Here is a 19,470-nt window from a genome sequence, read left to right on the forward strand (position 1 = left end):
CCCCGGAGGCGCCGACACCCCAGGCCCGGCACCACCCACCCCACACAGAGAGAGAGGAGCCAGAAAGCGTCGCCCCCCCCCGGAGCAAGCCCAGGCCCCCACCCCCAGACGCCGGCCCTAGAAGAGCTCTGGTCAGGCCTCGACGGGACCGAGGAGGCCAACCGGCCGAGGCAACCACTGATTGCCTCAGCGGAGACCCCGACCCGCTAGCCCCCCCGACCCGTACTAATAATGGGCCCCCCCCTCCCCCCCAGAACGCCCCCCCACAGGACAGGGCCGACAAGCCCCCCACCCCACCCCACCCCAGACCCCGCAGCCGAAGCGGGTGACACCCAGAGCGACCGGGGGCCCCGAGAGGGTTGTCCATGTGCATGTTTTAATTACTGATGGGCAGATAAAGCTTCATGAAGCATGGAAGCCTGTTATCCAATTGGTTCACTCCAATGCAATGCTATTTGAAGGAGAAGAAGAAAAAGAAGAGCAAGCCTTTATTGTCACTGTACATAATACAACAAAACTGTAGCAGCCTTGGAGTGGTGATGTTACAAATTTAAATCAAAATATGTACAAGTAACCAATAAAAATACTAGTATTAAAGTAGAATGGAATAGAATACAATAAAGTGCAGCATAAATAAAGATTGTGTGTGGAAGTAGATGAAAATCAGTTATTGTAATTAAAAGTTGTCAATTTAGAACTGAGTGGGGAGTTCTGCTGCATAATGCAGTATGTAGAGTGTGTGTAAACAGTAGTGTAATGTGTGTAAAACAGTCAGAGTGGGGTGTAGTTATTGGAAGTATGTGCGTTCAGCTTCATATGCTCCATTAAGACATCTACTGAATGCAAAAATATCAGTTGGTATGAATTTGAAGTGTGTGGCATTTTGCAGAAATCGTGTCTGTGTGTGTAGGTGTGTAGGTGTGTGTGCGTGGGTGCCTCTGTGTGTGTTTCATTTGTATATTGATACAGACAAATACCTAAAAAACTGTTTCTCCAAAATCCTTGAACTATCCCCACATTTGGCCCACGAGCCTTGAGTTTGACACACATGCTCTAAATCAAACACCCACATTTTGAATGGAGCCTGGGGGATTCTGCTGTCAACACTGACAATCTGAACCACTTAATGAATCAGTGTTACATCTGGGCAGTGCAGCTTCGGACGTCATTATGTTCTGCTCCTCCCCTAAATGAAACAAACCTCGATACGCGCTTCAAGGAAACACCCCCTCCATTACTCGTCACACACCTCAAAGCTTCAAGACGAAATGCCACATCACTAGTTTTCATGCTGGAGTCTCTTTATAAACGCCAACCTGCGGTCAATGTTATGTGTGTGAATAAGAATCCTCCCACACTCCGACCTCATTTACTTTCCTTGTTAGTTAGAATATGAATTCATGACCAGTTTTAGTTAACCAGTCTGGAAACAGACATATAGATACATATATCTTTATAGATACAGACATATTTAAAAAAAGCATCTCATGTCATTCCCATTCTATTATAAAAATTAATAACTTATCTAGCGGTGTGAAAAACAAACACCTCTTTGCACAAATGTGTTGTCATATCTGTCAATGTGAGTCATGTCTGTGACATTGTGCATTATTCACTTCTTCCCCTTAAAAATCTCAAAATCTGCTATGAAAAACCTTGAGGTGACTCACATAATGTACTATGCTGAATCGAAAATGTGCGAAAATGAGTGTATCTTTTTCCACAGCCATTTGAAAAAAAATCTGTTTATATCTACTAACACTTCTTTTAAGTTTCCACCTGGTTTAAGAAAACTTTTTGTGCATTAAGGCATTTCAAAATGGGGTTCCTAAACAAACACATACCAACCATAACATCCTGCAAAACGAAGGAAACAGCAAATAGCAAACTAAAGATATCAAATAAAAATTGAAAACAGGTGCAAAAAAGCAAAGATAAACCCACAGTGTCTTTCTCAAATCAAGAGTTAAGGATGCACTCCAATAAAAATTGTGTTATTTATGTTTTTGACATGGTCTTGTGGCATTTATCACATGATGGAGGATATTCATAAAGGAAATCATGTTTTTCGCTCTGAATCAGGAGCTGATGAAAAAATGCATTTGGAAAAAGATAGTATTTGTTTGGTAGAAAATACGCCGGCCGGGACATAAACTCCCTGCCCTGCTCCATTCAGATGCATCCACTTATAGACAAATAGATCCATGTACTTTTTGGTTTTCGTCGTCTGAGCTGACATCTGGGTTAAAAACTGTACAACTAGATAGCTCCAATATTTCTTGCCACTTTTTTTGCACCAGTAATGTCAGGTTGGGGGTGTGAGGGGCTGTGTGATCAGGAGAGAGTAAACAGAGAACTGAGAGAAAGGGGGGCTGGATTGCTCCATGCTAACGGTCCAGCACACAACTCTACTCTGAATTTCTAACAAACCCCTGTACTCTGCAGAAACTATGTCATAGAAAATGGTATTTTGGCCAAAAATGGAATAAAGATCATTTAAAGACCACTGGGAAATCATTTACAATGATCAAAAATCATCTGAGTGGTATTTAAAACGTCTTAGTAGTGCATTTGAAAGTCTTTTTTTCATCTTTAAATACCTACATTGTCCTTATTTGTGGACAAGCAGATATAAACCCCTCCTAAAGTGTCATCTTGCAGCGACATTTATGAACTGGGAATTGTGAAAAGACCAGACTGTGCAGTATTTACTGCATAAGCAGGTTCTACCATGAAAATGTCATTTAGCTTTGTAATGAAGTTCACATTTACTTCACCTATAAATATATACACATGCAGTATTTTTCTGTGGAAGCATTTGGCAAGAAATGTCATGAGCCACACAACTGGCAAGGCTCAAGGTGAACTTTTTTCTTTAGTCAGCTGTCTGCTTTTTGGAGGCTATTAGCTCTGTAACACTTTTTCCAAGAAAAGAGCTGTCCTTTCACTAAATACTCTGAGTAGAATGATGCATCTCTGATGATATTAGGCCTCTTAAGAGAGTTTTTTTAAATGTACTTGTCAGACTTTAATTCATAGTTATGAGTTTTCTTACTTAGTTTGGTTAAAAGGGACCAAGTAAGTCTGTTCAGCTTACAGCTTCAAGGAATACAGCTAATAAAAACCATAATAAAAGACAGCAAAGCCAAAAACTGGATTTGGTCTTTTACATGTTTTATTATTTACCTAAGACACACAAGTGTTATCAAATAACACACTTTCCACTTTTGTGTGAATGTGAATGTTGGCCTGCGTTGTCTCCTATTCGCTGGATACTCCATTACCTCCCAGCTGACAGTGGTGTCTGCTCAGCAAAGGACCACCCTGGCTTCAGATGGCATTTCATCATTGTTATCATGATGGCCTATCTGAAACTGTGCGGTAGACTATTGCACCACTCTAAGCCATCACAGTTAAGGTGTTGGAAAAAAAAATAACTGCAATGATTTGCACCTGACCTTAAAGGTGAGTCAGCCAATATAGAGATATCCATCAGCGTAGCCTGGTTACAGAGTCCTGACTGTAAAGATAGACCTTACAAGCAAAACAAAGGTCAAGCAAGTTGGTAGGCTTGATTTGCTCCAAAGAGGTTGTTTTCTTGTTGTTTTCACAACCCTCACAAAACACCAAGACATTTTATAATCAGCACTACTGAAATTGATTTTAAAGTCCCTCTCTGATCACCTTTTCATCTATTGAAAAAGTGTTCCCAGTGGTCTTTTAATTATGATTATGCTATTTTTAGCCAAAATCGAAAAGCCTGTGTGGTTTTCAAGGACATAGTTTCTGCAGTGTGGTAGTAGTTCAATAGAAATTGTGGGGAGGACAGGTGTAAGCTCATCCCCTTACCATCATCTTTTTTTTCACACACTCTCCTGCCAGCTTAAAGTCCCTCACACCCCTCACCTAATACTACCAGGGAAGCAAAAATCTTGGGAAATATCAGAGCTATCCAGTGGTACATTTTTGAGCCAGATGCCAGCTCGGACGAGGAAAACGAAGTTATTCATGGATCTATTTGTGTATAAGTGGATGAATCAGAATGGAGCGGAGCAGGGAGCTTGTGGCTTGCTGTGGTATTATTTACGTCACATCTACAAGCTTTTAAAAACAGCAATGCTGAAAAAAATTGCCGAAAGAACATGTTAAAAACATCAAAACACAATTTTCATTACAGTGGGTCTTTATTTTCAGTCCACTCAGAATAAGACTTCGTTTTTCTTTCTTTTGGATGAAAATATGCTTAATGTTGCGGCTCTGCACTACATTATTTCACAGTTTTTCGTTCCAACAAGCTCCAAGTTTTGAAGGATGAAAAGCTTTTCATCAGGAAAACACTAAAGCCACAAAGATGACCACAAGACCAGCAGACAAAAACTTTGAGCTATTGCCCCCATAGGGAAAGATTTTGTCAGCATAGCAGTGCACCCTCACAAATCATTCTGATAGAATCTGCATAATCATAGGCCTTTCCCATGCTTGTCTGCATGCTTGATGAACAAGAAATGGGTTCCACACAACAAAAAAATTGAAAAGAGGCTTTCCAGGGAATGACTATTACTTTACAAGTGTGTCAATGCAATCTGCAAAAGGGCTCTGAAATATTCCATTTGCTGGTTTTAAATTGCCAACCACTGAGGTGAAAAATACTAAATCAAATACAGTGCCACACTTAAACACTGCTGGCCAATCCACAAATACACACTTAGCACTCACCATGGCACACAGAAATAACAGAGGTTTGGTAGCCAAGTATAATATCTAATGCTCAAAGTTGGTGTGCTCTCTGTTCTTCTGCTACTTCCCAACAGATACAGTGCATTATGGCTCAAAACCAATACCTCCTCAAAGTGCTACTGAGCCGGATTGCACCTGATGCCAGACCACCACTGTGAGAGCTGCTGTGGAACACCAAACTGAGAGCCAAGAGCACATCTAATAGGATGTTTGTCTCTCTAGCCTCCAATCTCACAAACAAACAACAACACCACTACTTTAGTACCCCCCCCTCAAAATGGAACAGGAATGAAGCGCAGAAAAACAATATGTCTTCCTCCATCTGAAAAGAAGAGCAGACTATTACTGAACTGATCTTACTCTGCCGGAAAACATCTTCCTCCAGTTAAAACCCTGTTATCACGGTGGGGGTAATTTTCTTTTGGGAGGAAGCATCTCATGCAGCTTTCTGGTAGTGTTGCTTTACTCTTACAAAGCACTTTATTAATGTTTATTTTCTTGGATATTTGCAGCAATTTGTTGAGCTCACTGTAACCTTCTTGCCCCTCCAGGAAAGAAAATGAATGATGGCAGCAGTTTAGTCCTGCAGATTCAGATCATAGTAAGCAAAAAAGAGGAAGTAAACTTCCTCCACCTGCAGGCAGTAATTATCCAGGAAACCCTTTGAAACTTTGCTGGAGCTTAGTGAACTATGGATCAGTCATAACCCTTTTAATAAACAAAAAAAATATTGTCACAGAGAGTGATCTGCAGACTATCAAGTGTAGAAAAAAGATAAGGATCACATATGGACCCTACAGTATGACCTACTGGTTGTGCTTTTGCTTTTGCTTTTATCGGGTTGGGGAGGGAACAAAATCCTCTAAAAAAAATCAAGTTTTATCACTTTTGGGTTATAGCCTCTACTTCTACGCTGCCTGGAATGTTGGCATCGGCTTGTTCACATCTGCTGTAGTTTAATGATATCTGAAGAACTTTAAGATACATCTGTCTTTTGCTGTCAGCAGACAGCCCTGACTCCCAAAAAAAATCAGCAAAACAGGAAAAAACTGCACAGTGTGTGGGGCCAAACTGTCAGATGCTGATCATCAAACTTTATGATCCTATACTGTAACTGTTCAGCTATAATTGTCTGTGCAGTAAAAAAGCTCTTCCTCCGCATTTTTATACCTAATCCAACTTGCTGGTGCTGTCATTGCTTGTAAAACAACTACAGAGGGTATTTATAACCAGTTTCGTCATTGGTGTTTTCCTGTATCTGATGCAAAAGGTTACTGATCTGAGATCAAACAGGTAAGCCTAAATTAAAAACGTAAAAGTGGAATTTGCACGTTTATCATTTCTGTTTTTAGTGACGGAATCAGACACATTTTCAAAAGATAATGAACAAAAGTGAATGAACATGCTCTTTAATAAATGCTGCTCCAAAGGCCAAGATGAAGGGTTGACATAGTCAGCATGGTACCATGAAATCAGATCATTTCCCACTCCTTTTCATTTTAATAGGAAAAAGAACTAAATGTTGCCCCACCTGAAATGAAACCTTGGCGTTACTGAGAGAGAGTGCGACTTTCATTATCTATTTGGAAGAATTGAAGACTGTGGTATTAAAATAAGTAATTTTGGTGCTTCTTTTGTTTATTTATTTACAAAACATTTGATCTGGTCAGATATAAAATCCACTTCAAATTAACCCTTGTGCTATCCTATGACCCCACCCTTACATTGACGTGTTCTCCCTACCATGACAAAGGTGGATAAAGGTGGAAAGATTTCATGTAATCCATGGACACCAGTGAAGATCACAAATCATTGAAGAAAAAATGTTTAGCGCACTGTCTAGTGGGTCTAGATGACCCAACTCCCACTGTTAAAATGCCTAGGATTGCACAAGGGTTAAAAGTTCCTTCCAGCCTCAGTGATGTTTCAATTTGACCATTTAAAGAAAAAAGATCCTTAGTCCTATGGCTTGTTTTATGAAATAAATAAAAAGGGGTTTGGTTGAGTCTAAGTGGATTTTCCATTGCTATTGACATGACACTTACATTCGAAGTTTTGTTGCTCCTAAATTGTCTTTTGCATCACTGCACTTTTAAACTCTGACCAAATGTTGGTTCTGCTTGTTTTTCCAGTCAACAGGCATAGAGACGTGGAAGAGGAGCTGTGAGGCCTCTAGAGAATCAGGGGTTTATGTGATTCAAAATCATCATCAAATCAAAGTGTTGCCTCTGAAAATGTCTAAAGAACTGTTTATCTGAGTCTCTGCATGATTAGTGTTTGTCTGGCAACATGTAACCACCGTAGTTGCAAATTTTCATCTTCAAATTAATAGCTCTCCTTCATTGTTGTGTATTTATAAAAACATGCTTCAAAACCACATCCCAGATTTTATAATGATGCAAGATTGTTGTATAGTGGCAGCATATGTTAAAACATAGGATATTTGAGGTCAAATAAATGCATGTATTCTTAATAATGAAATATGCAAATGGTTAGGTGATAAAGTCAAAAGAGTTTGTTCAAAAAGTAGGACCTGAAGGGCAGGAGAAAGCCATTCTTTTAAATGCAGCTTAAGGCCTGTTCACACCGGGACGAATTTCGCCGGCGATTTTCGCCGACGTTTAACGCCTCGTGACTAAACAAAGGGCCCCAATGAGAGTGTGCACACCGACGCGAAAAAACGCCAGGCGTTAAAGCGTCGAAAAAAAAAAACGCCTCGGGTTCGTTTTTTTTTTTCGACGCGTCGCGTCGAAATCTACTCGACCAATGAGAACGGCGCTTTTGCTCACGTGTCTGGAGCTTCTGAAGTTACAGTAAAACACAACTTGGGGGCGCTCAAACACAAAACTGCCTTGCTGAGCACACATACCAGCGAAGAAGATAGACGCCAAGTAGCGTCTACACTGCCGCGAAGCAATAATGACGGACATTCTAAAATATCCCCGAACCAAGCACCAGTTGGAGCTACTGGTGCTTGAAATATTCATGTTTTCTTTGTTTGATTCTGACAAGCGCGTAAATACTTGCTCTCTTCTTCTGAGTGAAAAGCGACTTTAAGAAGCGTAAAGTTGCGCAGCGCCACCTTGTGTACAGGAGTATTTCTGTTTTACATTAAGCGCCATCTAATGTCAGGGAATGAAATTGCATGTTCACTCCACTCATCGTCAGCGAAAATCGCCTGGGTGTGAACACAAAAAACGTGACGAAAAACGCTGGCGAATAACGCCTGGCGAATATTCGTCCCGGTGTGTACGGGCCTTAAGACTGTGAAGACAACCTTCCCATTCTTTTAACCTATTAAAATAATCTTTGCAAACGGTGAGTTATTCTTCTTGTAATAAGAACACATGACCAATCTATCTCCTTCAAAAGTGCTCTTCATATTTAAAGTGACTATCAGAACAAGAGAAATAAATTTAGCATTTCTGGGGAGCCGCCAACAACTTGAAAGAGCTGGGCCAAGTTCTAAATGAAGAGGCACAAGGCCAGTAAGTGAGCTGGCTTGTACTTTAGGTTATTCATTGACATAAACTGTGGTCAATACTGTGCAAAATGTTAAAAGGGGAAGGGTTGCCAACTCATGTGCCTGTGTCCTTTAATCTGACAAGGAGGTTAGTGTTCCCTCCGGTTCTGCTGAACCAGAGGGATCCTTCTCAAGACTCTTTATGTTGTTCCTGTGCTTCTTCTGTGGAGATCAAGAACCATGGAGGCAGGGTGATAATGCTTTGTCCTACTTGTAGACAAAGTATAATTACATAGACAAATTGTAATCCTGATTAGCCCCAGTAGCCTTTTCAGCCTCTTTGCATAATCACAAAGAGATAAAGTCTCCATCAAGGGCTCAATGGCCAGATTATAGTCAGTTCGGAAACCTATAGATTACCAGCTATTAGTGGCTTTCAAATTTTGGGTGCTTCCTTTGAGAGTTCCCAGATCAGAGCATCTGCCTGCAACTTTTTTTAAACATATCTTTTTCTGTGCCACTTGTTTGACCTCTTTCATGGCATCCCTCAATGATTTTTTTTCAGTCTCAAAATGTGCAAAATGAAAAAAAGGATGTGTTTGTCACCAATTCTGCAAGTTGTCCTTCTTCTAAAGATGAGAGAGGTCTGTAATGTTCATCTTAGATACACTTTAATTGTGAGAGAAAGAATATAAAGAAATCATCCAGGGAAATCACAATATATAATTTTTAAAGAATCTGTTTGTATAATGGTGCAGAAAATTAGTATTTAGTCAACAACAAAAGCTCACCTCAATACTTTGTTTCTGGTTAAATGTTTCCTGCAGGTCTTCACCAGGTTTTCACTCACTATAGCTACTTTTTTGGCCCACTCTTCCATGCAGATCCCCTCATCAGCTGTGATGTTTGAAGGCTGTTGCTGGACAACATGGAGTTTCAACTCAAATTGGGTTGAGGTCTGGAGACTGATTAAGCCACTCTGAACCTTTTTTATGTTGCCACTCCTTCTTTGCTTGATTGGTGTGTTTGAGATCATTTTCCTACTAGAAAATTAAGCCACGTTTCATCCTCAATGCTATCACTGATGGAAGGAGGTGTTTGCCCAAAATTACACCACTATTGGACCTATTAAGGCCCGTACACACCGGGACGAATATTCGCCAGGCGTTATTCGCCAGCGTTTTTCGCCACGTTTTTTGTGTTCACACCCAGGCGATTTTCGCTGACGATGAGTGGAGTGAACATGCAATTTCATTCCCTGACATTAGATGGCGCTTAATGTAAAACAGAAATACTCCTGTACACAAGGTGGCGCTGCGCAACTTTACGCTTCTGAAAGTCGCTTTTCACTCAGAAGAAGAGAGCAAGTATTTACACGCTTGTCAGAATCAAACAAAGAAAACATGAATATTTCAAGCACCAGTAGCTCCAACTGGTGCTTGGTTCGGGGATATTTTAGAATGTCCGTCATTATTGCTTCGCGGCTGTGTGTAGACGCTACTTGGCGTCTATCTTCTTCGCTGGTATGTGTGCTCAGCAAGGCAGTTTTGTGTTTGAGCGCCCCCAAGTTGTGTTTTACTGTAACTTCAGAAGCTCCAGACACGTGAGCAAAAGCGCCATTCTCATTGGTCGAGTAGATTTCGACGCGACGCGTCGCAAAAAAAAACGAACCCGAGGCGTTTTTTTTTTTTGACGCTTTAACGCCTGGCGTTTTTTCGCGTCGGTGTGCACACTCTCGTTGGTGCCCTTTGTTTAGTCACGAGGCGTTAAACGTCGGCGAAAATCGCCGGCGAAATTCGTCCCGGTGTGAACAGGCCTTTAGTCCTTTCCAGAATTCAGAGCAGTTGGGGTGTCTCTTTTACAGAAAAGCAGCCCAACTACCAGTTCGGCTGGAGCTTGCACTCTCTGTAGCCTTATGCCTCCCTGCTCTCTGCATTGGGGGTCCCTGTGGCGGTCCTGCTGACCCTGGCCTGGGTGGCGGATGTGATTGTGCGGCTGGTGGTTGTTCTCTATCTGCTACCGTGCGGGTGTTGGGGGGTCCTTGCTGCTGCTGCTGCTGTGGCGGGGGCCTTGGTGTGGGGATGACTGGGCACTCTCCCATCTTCTTTTTACAGTCCATCATCCACCTTAGAAGAATATAAACACTCACTCGAGCACAGGTGCTTTCTCACCTTTGCACAAATGCGTGACTGAATGAAATGTTTCATGTGTTAGTCTGAATGCATGAATGCGTGTGAACATTAGTTGAATTGTGGACATGTTGACATGTTTGTATGTGAACATTTTTGGAGCCAACAGGTATGTTGGTAAAATTTTAGTGTGTTGGTGGACTGACCCCGTCCCTTCTAGATTTGTCATACATCTGAACCTAACTGTAATAATTATAAACATCCAGAAACTTGTTGCTTTATGCTGCTTCATGGTTTTATTCCCCCTTCTATAGTCACCCTCCTATTCCCCCTCTCTAACATCCATCTCTTGTCTTTTAAAGAAACGAATAAGAGAAAAGCAGCAGCACTCTCCTTCTTCATAGGGGGCATGGTGCTTTGGGGATGTAATTCAGCTTATTTTCCTCTCTCAACGCAGCAAGTTGTGTTTTTACCAAAAACCTCCATTTGGCCTCATCTGTCCACTTCCCCTCGTTTAGTTCTGGGATCTTTCCTAACCCTTCTCAGGATCATTTAAACCCAACGGGGTGTGATCTGGAGCTTCAGGTCCAGGGAGATAGTCCGTGATCTTGTATTTATTCCATATTCCATATGTATTCCATATTCCATATGTATTCCATATTCCATTGCTCCAAAAGTTGATCTCTTCCCACCAAGCTGCTTCTTATTGTAGAATGGTTTATCCCAGGCTTGTTCAAGTCTAGAATCTTGTCTCTGGTATCCTTTGAAAGCTCTTTGGTTTTGGTCATGGTGGAGAGGTTGCAGTCTGACTGTTTAAGAGAGTGGACAAATGTCCCCGCCCTCTTTCCCAGCGTGTTTTCTATGTCACAAATATTCTCTTTTTTAGACAGCTTTTTGTCATCTGCTTCTGATTCACAGCAATTAAAAAAACTCCAATGCCACAAGAACATGTAAAACACCCAAAACATTATTTCTATTGGAGTGGGTATTTAAAGCAGAAGCAACAGATCTGAGACTAAAAGAATTTTTGATTTTTTTTGGAGGAACAAAATAATTGTTTCTTTCACCATCATACAAATATAGATATATTTTTAAAAAAAAAGTGTAATTTCTTAGATTATTTTACATTTGGCTCTCACAGTGGAAGTGTATCTATGATGATGACAAACATTAAAGACCTCTGTCATCTTTATAAGCAAGACGATGTGCAGAACTTGGCTGCTAATATCTTTTTTCTTGAATTATTTATCTCCTTTAGAATGGCTAAACTCCTTCAGTCTCAACTCTATCCTTCACGAATATAGCTACATGTGTGGTGAACAGACTTCTAAATAGGTCCATCAAGGAAACTCCCAAGAAAATTGTGTGTTTTTAACAGTACATGTGCTTCCAAACCAGACGTCAGTCAGCTTTTCTTAATGTATATATACATATACTCAATATATATATATTTATGTGTGTGTGTGGGTGTGCGTGTGTGCGTGCGTGCATGCGTTTCCATTGTTAGTTCTGTATGTCCTCTCCTGTGATGTCCTTCCATACCGCAATAGTGCTTTCCTGCTTCTCAGTGTCTATCATCAAAGACAAAACTGAATTACAAATTTAAAGGAGTCATATCAGACACTGATTGACTCCATGAAAGAATCCCTGTTTCAGTTGTCTGATAAGAACAATGGAGCAGATGCAGGAAGCGGTGAACACAACAGCATCTTCTCATTTTCAGCGTCGTCATTTCTCATGGGATACCATTCACTTTGTACAAATGCATAAGAAAACAGAGCCTTCACAGCCATGTGAAAATCTCAGAATAATATTCATTGATTGATTATTGAATACATCGTGACTGCCTTAGGAAAAGAAGCATAAAAGCTGCTCTAGACTCTATAGATGACATTTTTTCAGTGTTAAAGAATTCTTTTGAAAATTTCACAAACATGGTTTTTCCTTAAAAGAAAAAACTCGAATCTCTGCAATTTTCCCTTCTATGTTTGTATCTGTGACAAGCAGTTTTTTTTCCAAATCCCCTAGGGATTAGATGTCCCAGTTTCATTGGATGACCATGGCGACATGGTACTGGACAAAACACCATTCTGCCGCTTCGTGAATTCCAAAATACAGCTGCGGTATTTCACTGAAGCCTATTTCATGATTTCCATTATCCAGGAATTGTTCAGGTGTGTCAATAGGTTTGTTAGCTGAGAATCTGAACCAGGAATTGGAAATCTGTCTCTGCTTAAATTCCAATCATTGGGAAAGGGAAGTGTGCACCAGGAAAGTACACACTTTCCTGAATAGGATTTTTTTCATTATTATCATTTGTGCTCCATCATTATCCAAGCAGGAAACGATGAGTTACAGGTGAGGTGTATTTTGATATCATTTTAACTCTGCAAAGACTGTAGCAACTATCAGAGCGATGGAACAACAGCTGTTCCACAGTCCTTTATCGTCCATTCTTTTCCATAAGGGGACCTACCGTTCCTACCCCCATTTCCCTTGCCAATTCCCAGCTCGCTGGCTCCCTAATAAGTAACAGTACTAGGAGGATTGGCAGTGGCCTGAAGGTTTGACATTGCCACATGTGGGTGGTGATCTACCCCACTCGACTCCGTCTTAGGCGCTGCTATGTTACATATCCACCCCCAATCACCAGACTGATCAATGTACCCATGTGTATAAAACATGTTCGAGGCTGTCATGTGTACACTTAAAACTGACACATATGGTTTATATTTAAAAATGACATCACAAAGAGGAAGATCAGCAATTCCTATTTTAATTTTGCTTCCCCCTAAAAAAATGTCATTTAGTTGATCACTGCAGAGTGGTGAACAAGCAACAATTGATGCAAGTAATTCTGACAAGCTCAACTTTGGAGATTAGTCCTGGAATGTTGTGCACCAGCTGTTCAGTGAGAGTTAGGGGATCGTTTCCTCCAGGTGTCTCACAGAAGTTAGATATGTATGAGCTAGAAGGGGTGATGATTATTTAGCTTTGTGAGTGATTTGTATTCATAAGGGGGATGAAATGAGCCAGCAGTTATGTCACCAGTCAGAGGCAGCTTTCAAACAGGCGGACCTTGAGCAGGAGCCACAGGAATACTAAGAAGCCCACCTTGCACCTGCCCACCCTGGCAAGTCCATTTAACACCCGTAGCCAAATTGGTTCCACTTGGTGCGTCGACCCTTTCCATGGGCCATCAGTGGTGGTTGTGACGCAAATCCCACATCAATACTTTAAAAGTCAACCCTGGGAAAAAGGATGGCTTTATCCTCCATCAATTAGAACCTCGCAACATCCTCCGCAGTGCATGTACTTGCACCTCAACAATTCACTTGTCAGCCTACTAAGCAAAGCAGCTCACGTAGGCTATTAGAAGAAGCATAGGCTACTGCAAGAATATCTATTGAGCGTCTCAAAGCCTGCATTGAGAGAGGCATCCCCTAAAAACTCCATCCACAGAGCAGCCTACATTTGCGCAAGTCTGTAACGTTGAAGCTTCAGATTTCTCACGCACACACTCGCAAAACGCATGCATTCTCACAGCCGTGCGCATTAAAAGAGGGGGAAAATATAGACAGAAAATCGCTGCAGTGTCCATACCTTTCACACAAGTGAACATCAATGAAAAGATGAGATTCCAAAAAACAATGCCCGTCCTCATCCTCCTCATTTTGGCTGGAACTAAGTCCCCGCTGCCACATTTAACGCATCTCCTGTTGAAAACGTCCCGTAGTCCAATAGATCCGTCGTAGTATCCGTCTCTATAAATCCCCTTCATGCTCTCAAGTATGTAACCTACTGCCTAATTTATTCTTTCTGTCGGGTGGAAGCTGCCTCCCTCTCTTTTTTTCTGAGGAGAGAACCAGCCACAGCCGCGCTATGTCAGCTGATAGGAAAGAAGAAGTGAGCGAGACTGAATTTTAGAAGAGGACCACAGCGACCTGGACGAGGGCTCAACCATCTCTGCTGAGAGGGGCATCAAGTGTGAGGATCTGTGGCGCACTCCTGGATGCGCTCTTCCCCCTGACCAGCGTTCTCCATGAACCGGGCTGAGAACGGACAGAAGTCTAACGTATAATTCAAGGCTGCTGTTATCGATCAGCAATCGAATCACGCAGAGAGGGAAGAAAAGAGAGTGAGAGAGAGAGAGAGAGATCGACGGGGAGGGGGGTGGGGGTTGTAATGCCAGCCAGCCAGCCAGGGAGAGCGTCCTGTGTAAGTATGAGTTGGCTGATGTGCCGGTAACAAATCACGAAGTAGGAGCAGCGACTTGTGGGTGGCGGGGATGTATGAGGTTCCATTTGTGCCAAAAATATCAAAATGTGTTTTTGCGTCTACTGTTATGTCTTTGGTCCATTGTCTATGTCCACTGATCGTGTTTTTGCGTCCACTGTCTATGCTTTGGGCTCATTGTCTATGTCTATTGAACGAGTTCATTTTACATTGGTTCATGTCTATGTATTACTAAGCAATATCTTCTGCATGCCCATGATTCTTTGATTATTACTTTGTATTAACTTTGTGATGTATATGCTTGCTTTATCCTTAAACTTTATCTTTGTCATTGTCCTTATCCCATGTCGTCTAACTACGGCGTCAGGAAGATCCTTAGCAACCGTTGCTAGTGTCGTTTGCTACGTCGTCTCGCCATGTCGTCAGGAAGATCCTTAGCAACCGTTGCTAGTGTCGTCTGCTACGTCGTTTCACGTGTCGTCAGGAAGATCCTTAGCAACCGTTGCTAGTGTCGTTTGCTACGTTCTTTCACCATGTCGTGTCCTTAGATCTTGCTGTATTTCAAATTTTGCAAAGGTCGTCAGAGAAGTCTTTTGTACGGTCGATAAATTGTTTCCCGTATTATCACGGAACAAAACACTTTAAAAAAAAAAAAAACCTTTATTGACAATCCTGCAAACGCGCACTGCCAGAAAGGGGGGGGGGGGGGGTACAGCGTACAACGGTTTCACGTTCCCGTTTAAAGTTATTTAGAGTATGGCTTTAATTTAATCTTGTGATGAAACTATTATTTCAAATTATTTTGAAAAATGACTGATCTTTATAAAATATGTTGTTACAAATCTGATGGATAAACGAGGATCAGACGGACTAATAAGAGCCTTATGTGGTCCCGAGTGCGCCATCTCATGGTCACATAAATAGATTAAAAAGAAAAGCTCAAAAACCAGTCAGTTTTCGACTGTTATATTCATAATTAGTGACTCGACCCACTAAAATTTGAGAAGGTAACTCATCAAAGATATTTTAAAGGCCTCCTTGCAAGGCCCCCGTAAATCGTTCAGCGGCAAAAAAAATAAATATTGCCATGGACTAATGACTTGAGGGTTTATTTCTGAACAAATACATTAAATCAACACCAATGTGTTTGTAATTTTATTATTAATAAATCAACCACGTTTTTCATGATCAGAACACAGCACATTCATAAATAGTCTTCGTAAAATGTTCATATTTATTATGTGTCATTCTCCGCGTTAAATAGAAGTAGTTCGCCTCCAGATCAGGTGGTGGCGGTAATGCGCCACTTTGTTTTCGTTTCAAGCGTTGTATGCATGCCCCCCCCCCCCCCCCCTTTCTGGCAATACGCGTTTGAGGGAATATCAAAATAAAGTTCATCTTAAAAACGTGTTGTCATGGTTAACCCTGACGTCTGCTTTGATAAACATTTCTTTTTCGTTCCGTGGTAGTACAGGAAAAAATTTACCGGCCTTACAAAGGACTTTTCTGACGACTTTGGCAAAATTTGAAAAACGAGAACATCTAACGACAAAACACGGGGAAACGTCGTAGCTAACGACAGTAGCAAACACCCTAGCTAACGACAGTAGCTAACGACAGTAGCTATCGACAGTAGCTATCGACAGTAGCTATCGACAGTAGCTATCGACAGTAGCAACGGTTGCTAAGTCCTGACGACAAAGTGAGACGACCAAAGACATAGACAGTGGACACAAAAACAGATTTTTGGCACAAATGGAACCTCATAGGGATGGAGGAGAAGGCTCGTGTCTTTATGGAGAGGATGTAAATTCTGAGACATAAACGAATTCCCTTAATGACAGCGCCGGGTTTATGTGGAAGAGCGCGCGCCGGGAGGGAGAGGAGGGAGGATTTTGGTGGTGGTGGTGGTGGTGGGGGGGGGGGGGCACTATAGGTGAGACTGGAGACATGGCAGCATTCCCTGATGAAAGCTGATGAAAGAAATCCGCCTCGTTGGCAATCCCACCATAACTCTGATTTTCATTCTGGAGATCGAACGAATCCCTTATTGAGACTGATGGGGCTGAGCAATTTGCAATGCAAAGATGGAATGATGACGGCGCAAAGAGCAGTTCAGCTGCAGTGTGACTCTTCCGCCATCTAGCTTCTGAAGAGTCACCGACCTTTACTTTAACTCAGTGAGGAACATGTGGGAGCAGGGACTGCTCACTTCTCAACACCATCTTATAGGGTTTTTTTTTTTTTTTGTTTTGGTTTTTTTTCTTAGCTCTTTCATGAGCTCTTTGCACAGATTATCTGCTAGTGCTAATTCACAAATAAAGATAAAAAAATTCACAGATTGAACCATGATCCTTACAATTTAAAGACCCATACCAATAAAAACAATGTTTTGGGTGTTTTTTTGACATTTTCTTGTGGAATTTATCTGTTGATTGAGGTCATATATAGAGAAAATTCAGCTTAAAATTACATTTTTGAGTATTTCTTCATTCAAATTGTTGTGAATCAGGAGCAGAGGAAAAAATGCAGTCAGAAAAAGCTTTTAGCAATGACATACAGTAGGTGCTATCAGCGGGGCACAAGCTCTCTGCTCCACTCCATTCCGATGCATCCAGTTGCAGACAAATAGATCTGTGTATGTCTTTATTTTCCTCGTCTCAGCTTGCATGTGACTCAAAACTGTACGACTGGACAGTTCCCATATTGCTTGCAGCCAATTTCAGGTTGTGGGTGTGAGGTGCTGTAAGCTAGCAGGAGAGTGTACACAAAGGAATGATGGATGCACTCCAATTTCCACCCACAACACAGAGGTAAATTTCTAATAAGCTCCTGCCACTCTGCAGAAACTAAATCTTAGAAAAGATTAAGATTTTGGTTAAAAACAGCCGTATTATAATTAAAAGACCACTGGGAGCGCTTTTAATATAGTTCAATAGATGATCGGAGTAGGACTTTAACGTAAATATGTCTAAATGGTTGTTATTTGTGTGTCTTTTTACTGGGTGTATGAAAATTAAAATAATATGCATTTAGTCACCATCATTTTTAGCTTTATTTAAAACAAAATGTCAGAACCAATAAAACACAACAGATGAAAACTAATATTTTGAAATAAAAAAAATTATTTATCACTTTATGCAAAGTACTCACTTGCTGGTTAACTTTAGCAGTGAACAAAACAAACATTAGTATTGTTTTGGATCATTTTACAGCAAGTCTCGAAAATGTTTTCCACAATCAATCTTCAAAGTTGAGCTGACAACAGTTCCAGTAAAAGACACAGCAATGCCTAAATTTAAAAGAAACCAAAAAACCAAAAATACACTCACAGATCTTTAATATAAACTGATAAAAACAGTGTCTCCAAAATACGCCTTTCATAAACAGACTTTTTTCATCTTAAGTGAAAATACGAAAAACCTTGCATATGTTAGATGAACATTTTACGGCTTCTGCTCCATGCTAGCAGATAGTCATGTGACATCATCATTATCATATATATTACATGTTTTTTATTCAAGTTGCCAAATATATTTAACGCAAAATCATTTTGTCCAAACTATTTTCAGTCAAATTAACTTCAGTCTCATTTTTTGCATCTACGAAAAACACTTGAAAATAAGAAGCATTAATGACACTTTACTTTAAGGGTCACTTTACTTCTGGTGATGGTGCATTCAGTTAGGTTAGTTTAGGTACTTAAAATCTAACCTCATTTTTCATTTCAGAATGGTAATTACATTCCCTGAAATGTATTTGTTTTTTCAATTATATATACTGAATAAAGATTGTGAATCAGAAATCCAGACAGTGCAAATATTTTTATGCAAATCTTTGGGAACAGATCGCGAGTATTTGAGCATTCAGATACTCGTTACAACCCTATTATCTACAAAAGTCTAGTTGTGAATAAAAAGTAAATTTCAATGTTATGGATTGAGTTTAAATTTTTGATAGAGTTGTAATATATTATGTGAAACTGCTTGGGGTTTGAATATTGCCCAATTAATAATTGTGGTTGAAATGACCTTCATACCATTCAATATCCTGCGCTCTATTAGCAAGATTTAGTAGCGTGGAGTCAGCAAGGGCACTTCATAGAGTGTGACATAATGAATTAGGTTTGAAGGGCCTGTTTGAGAAGCTGCTCCGCTCAAGAGTTGTCCATGGTGCTGAAACTATAAAAAATGCCTTTGCTTCTGTGGGTGGAGTTTTCACCTGGTTTTGTTACAAAAACAAATGTTTTACAATGAAATATAAATGCTATTTGTTTTTGTTTTTTTGTTGTTGTTGTTGCAAAAAAATTGTTTATGTAGGAGAAAAGAAATCTGAAAATGCAAATGTGCCCTCCAGATCAGAATGTCTCTGCTCCTATTTTAGTCTAAATGAGTGGCGTTGGAAAGGCCAAACCCCTTACTCATGTTTATCTGATTTCTTGGAAATGGTAAATGGTCAATGGCATATACTTGTATAGCGCTTTTCTACCTTCCTCGAAGGCCCAAGGCGCTTACAGTCACAGTCCCATTCACCCATTCACACAGTGATGGCGGCCCAGCTGCCAAACGCTGGCGCCAGCCTTCCACTAGGGGCAAGGTGGTGTTGGGTGTCTTGCCCAAGGACACTTCGACACATGAGTGGGCAAGGCGGGTAGTGAGCCTGAAGTCTTCAGATCAGGGGTCTACCGCTCTACCACTGCACCTCCCTCCCCACCCCCCCGGAAGAATAACAAAGAATTAAAACTTAAGTTTTAATTCCCAGTCAATCTCAGTCTTCTGAAATGACTGTCATCTAGGAAGATGACAGAAGACATAAAAGCATGAGGAACTGTAGCTTTGCATGCTAGAACAAAAAAATATAATCTATTAGAAAACTTAAAAACTGTGTTGTTTGATCATAAAGTTA

The 19,470-nt window shown here is 40.8% G+C and overlaps 1 protein-coding gene across 1 annotated transcript in view; it reads right to left on the reverse strand.

Annotated features, from left to right (window-relative positions):
• LOC101167820 (CUB and sushi domain-containing protein 3) overlaps positions 1–14,441 on the reverse strand; it is a gene marked incomplete in the record, with an annotated part of 253,195 nt that extends 238,754 nt beyond the window's left edge. Inside the window, 1 exon segment of the mRNA XM_023964007.1 lies at positions 13,933–14,441. Within this exon segment, the coding sequence (XP_023819775.1) occupies positions 13,933–14,110 (178 nt within the window).
• Between the last annotated feature and the right edge of the window lie 5,029 nt (positions 14,442–19,470).

Source organism: Oryzias latipes, chromosome 16 (assembly GCF_002234675.1).
Source record: "Oryzias latipes chromosome 16, ASM223467v1".
Lineage (NCBI taxonomy): Eukaryota > Metazoa > Chordata > Actinopteri > Beloniformes > Adrianichthyidae > Oryzias > Oryzias latipes.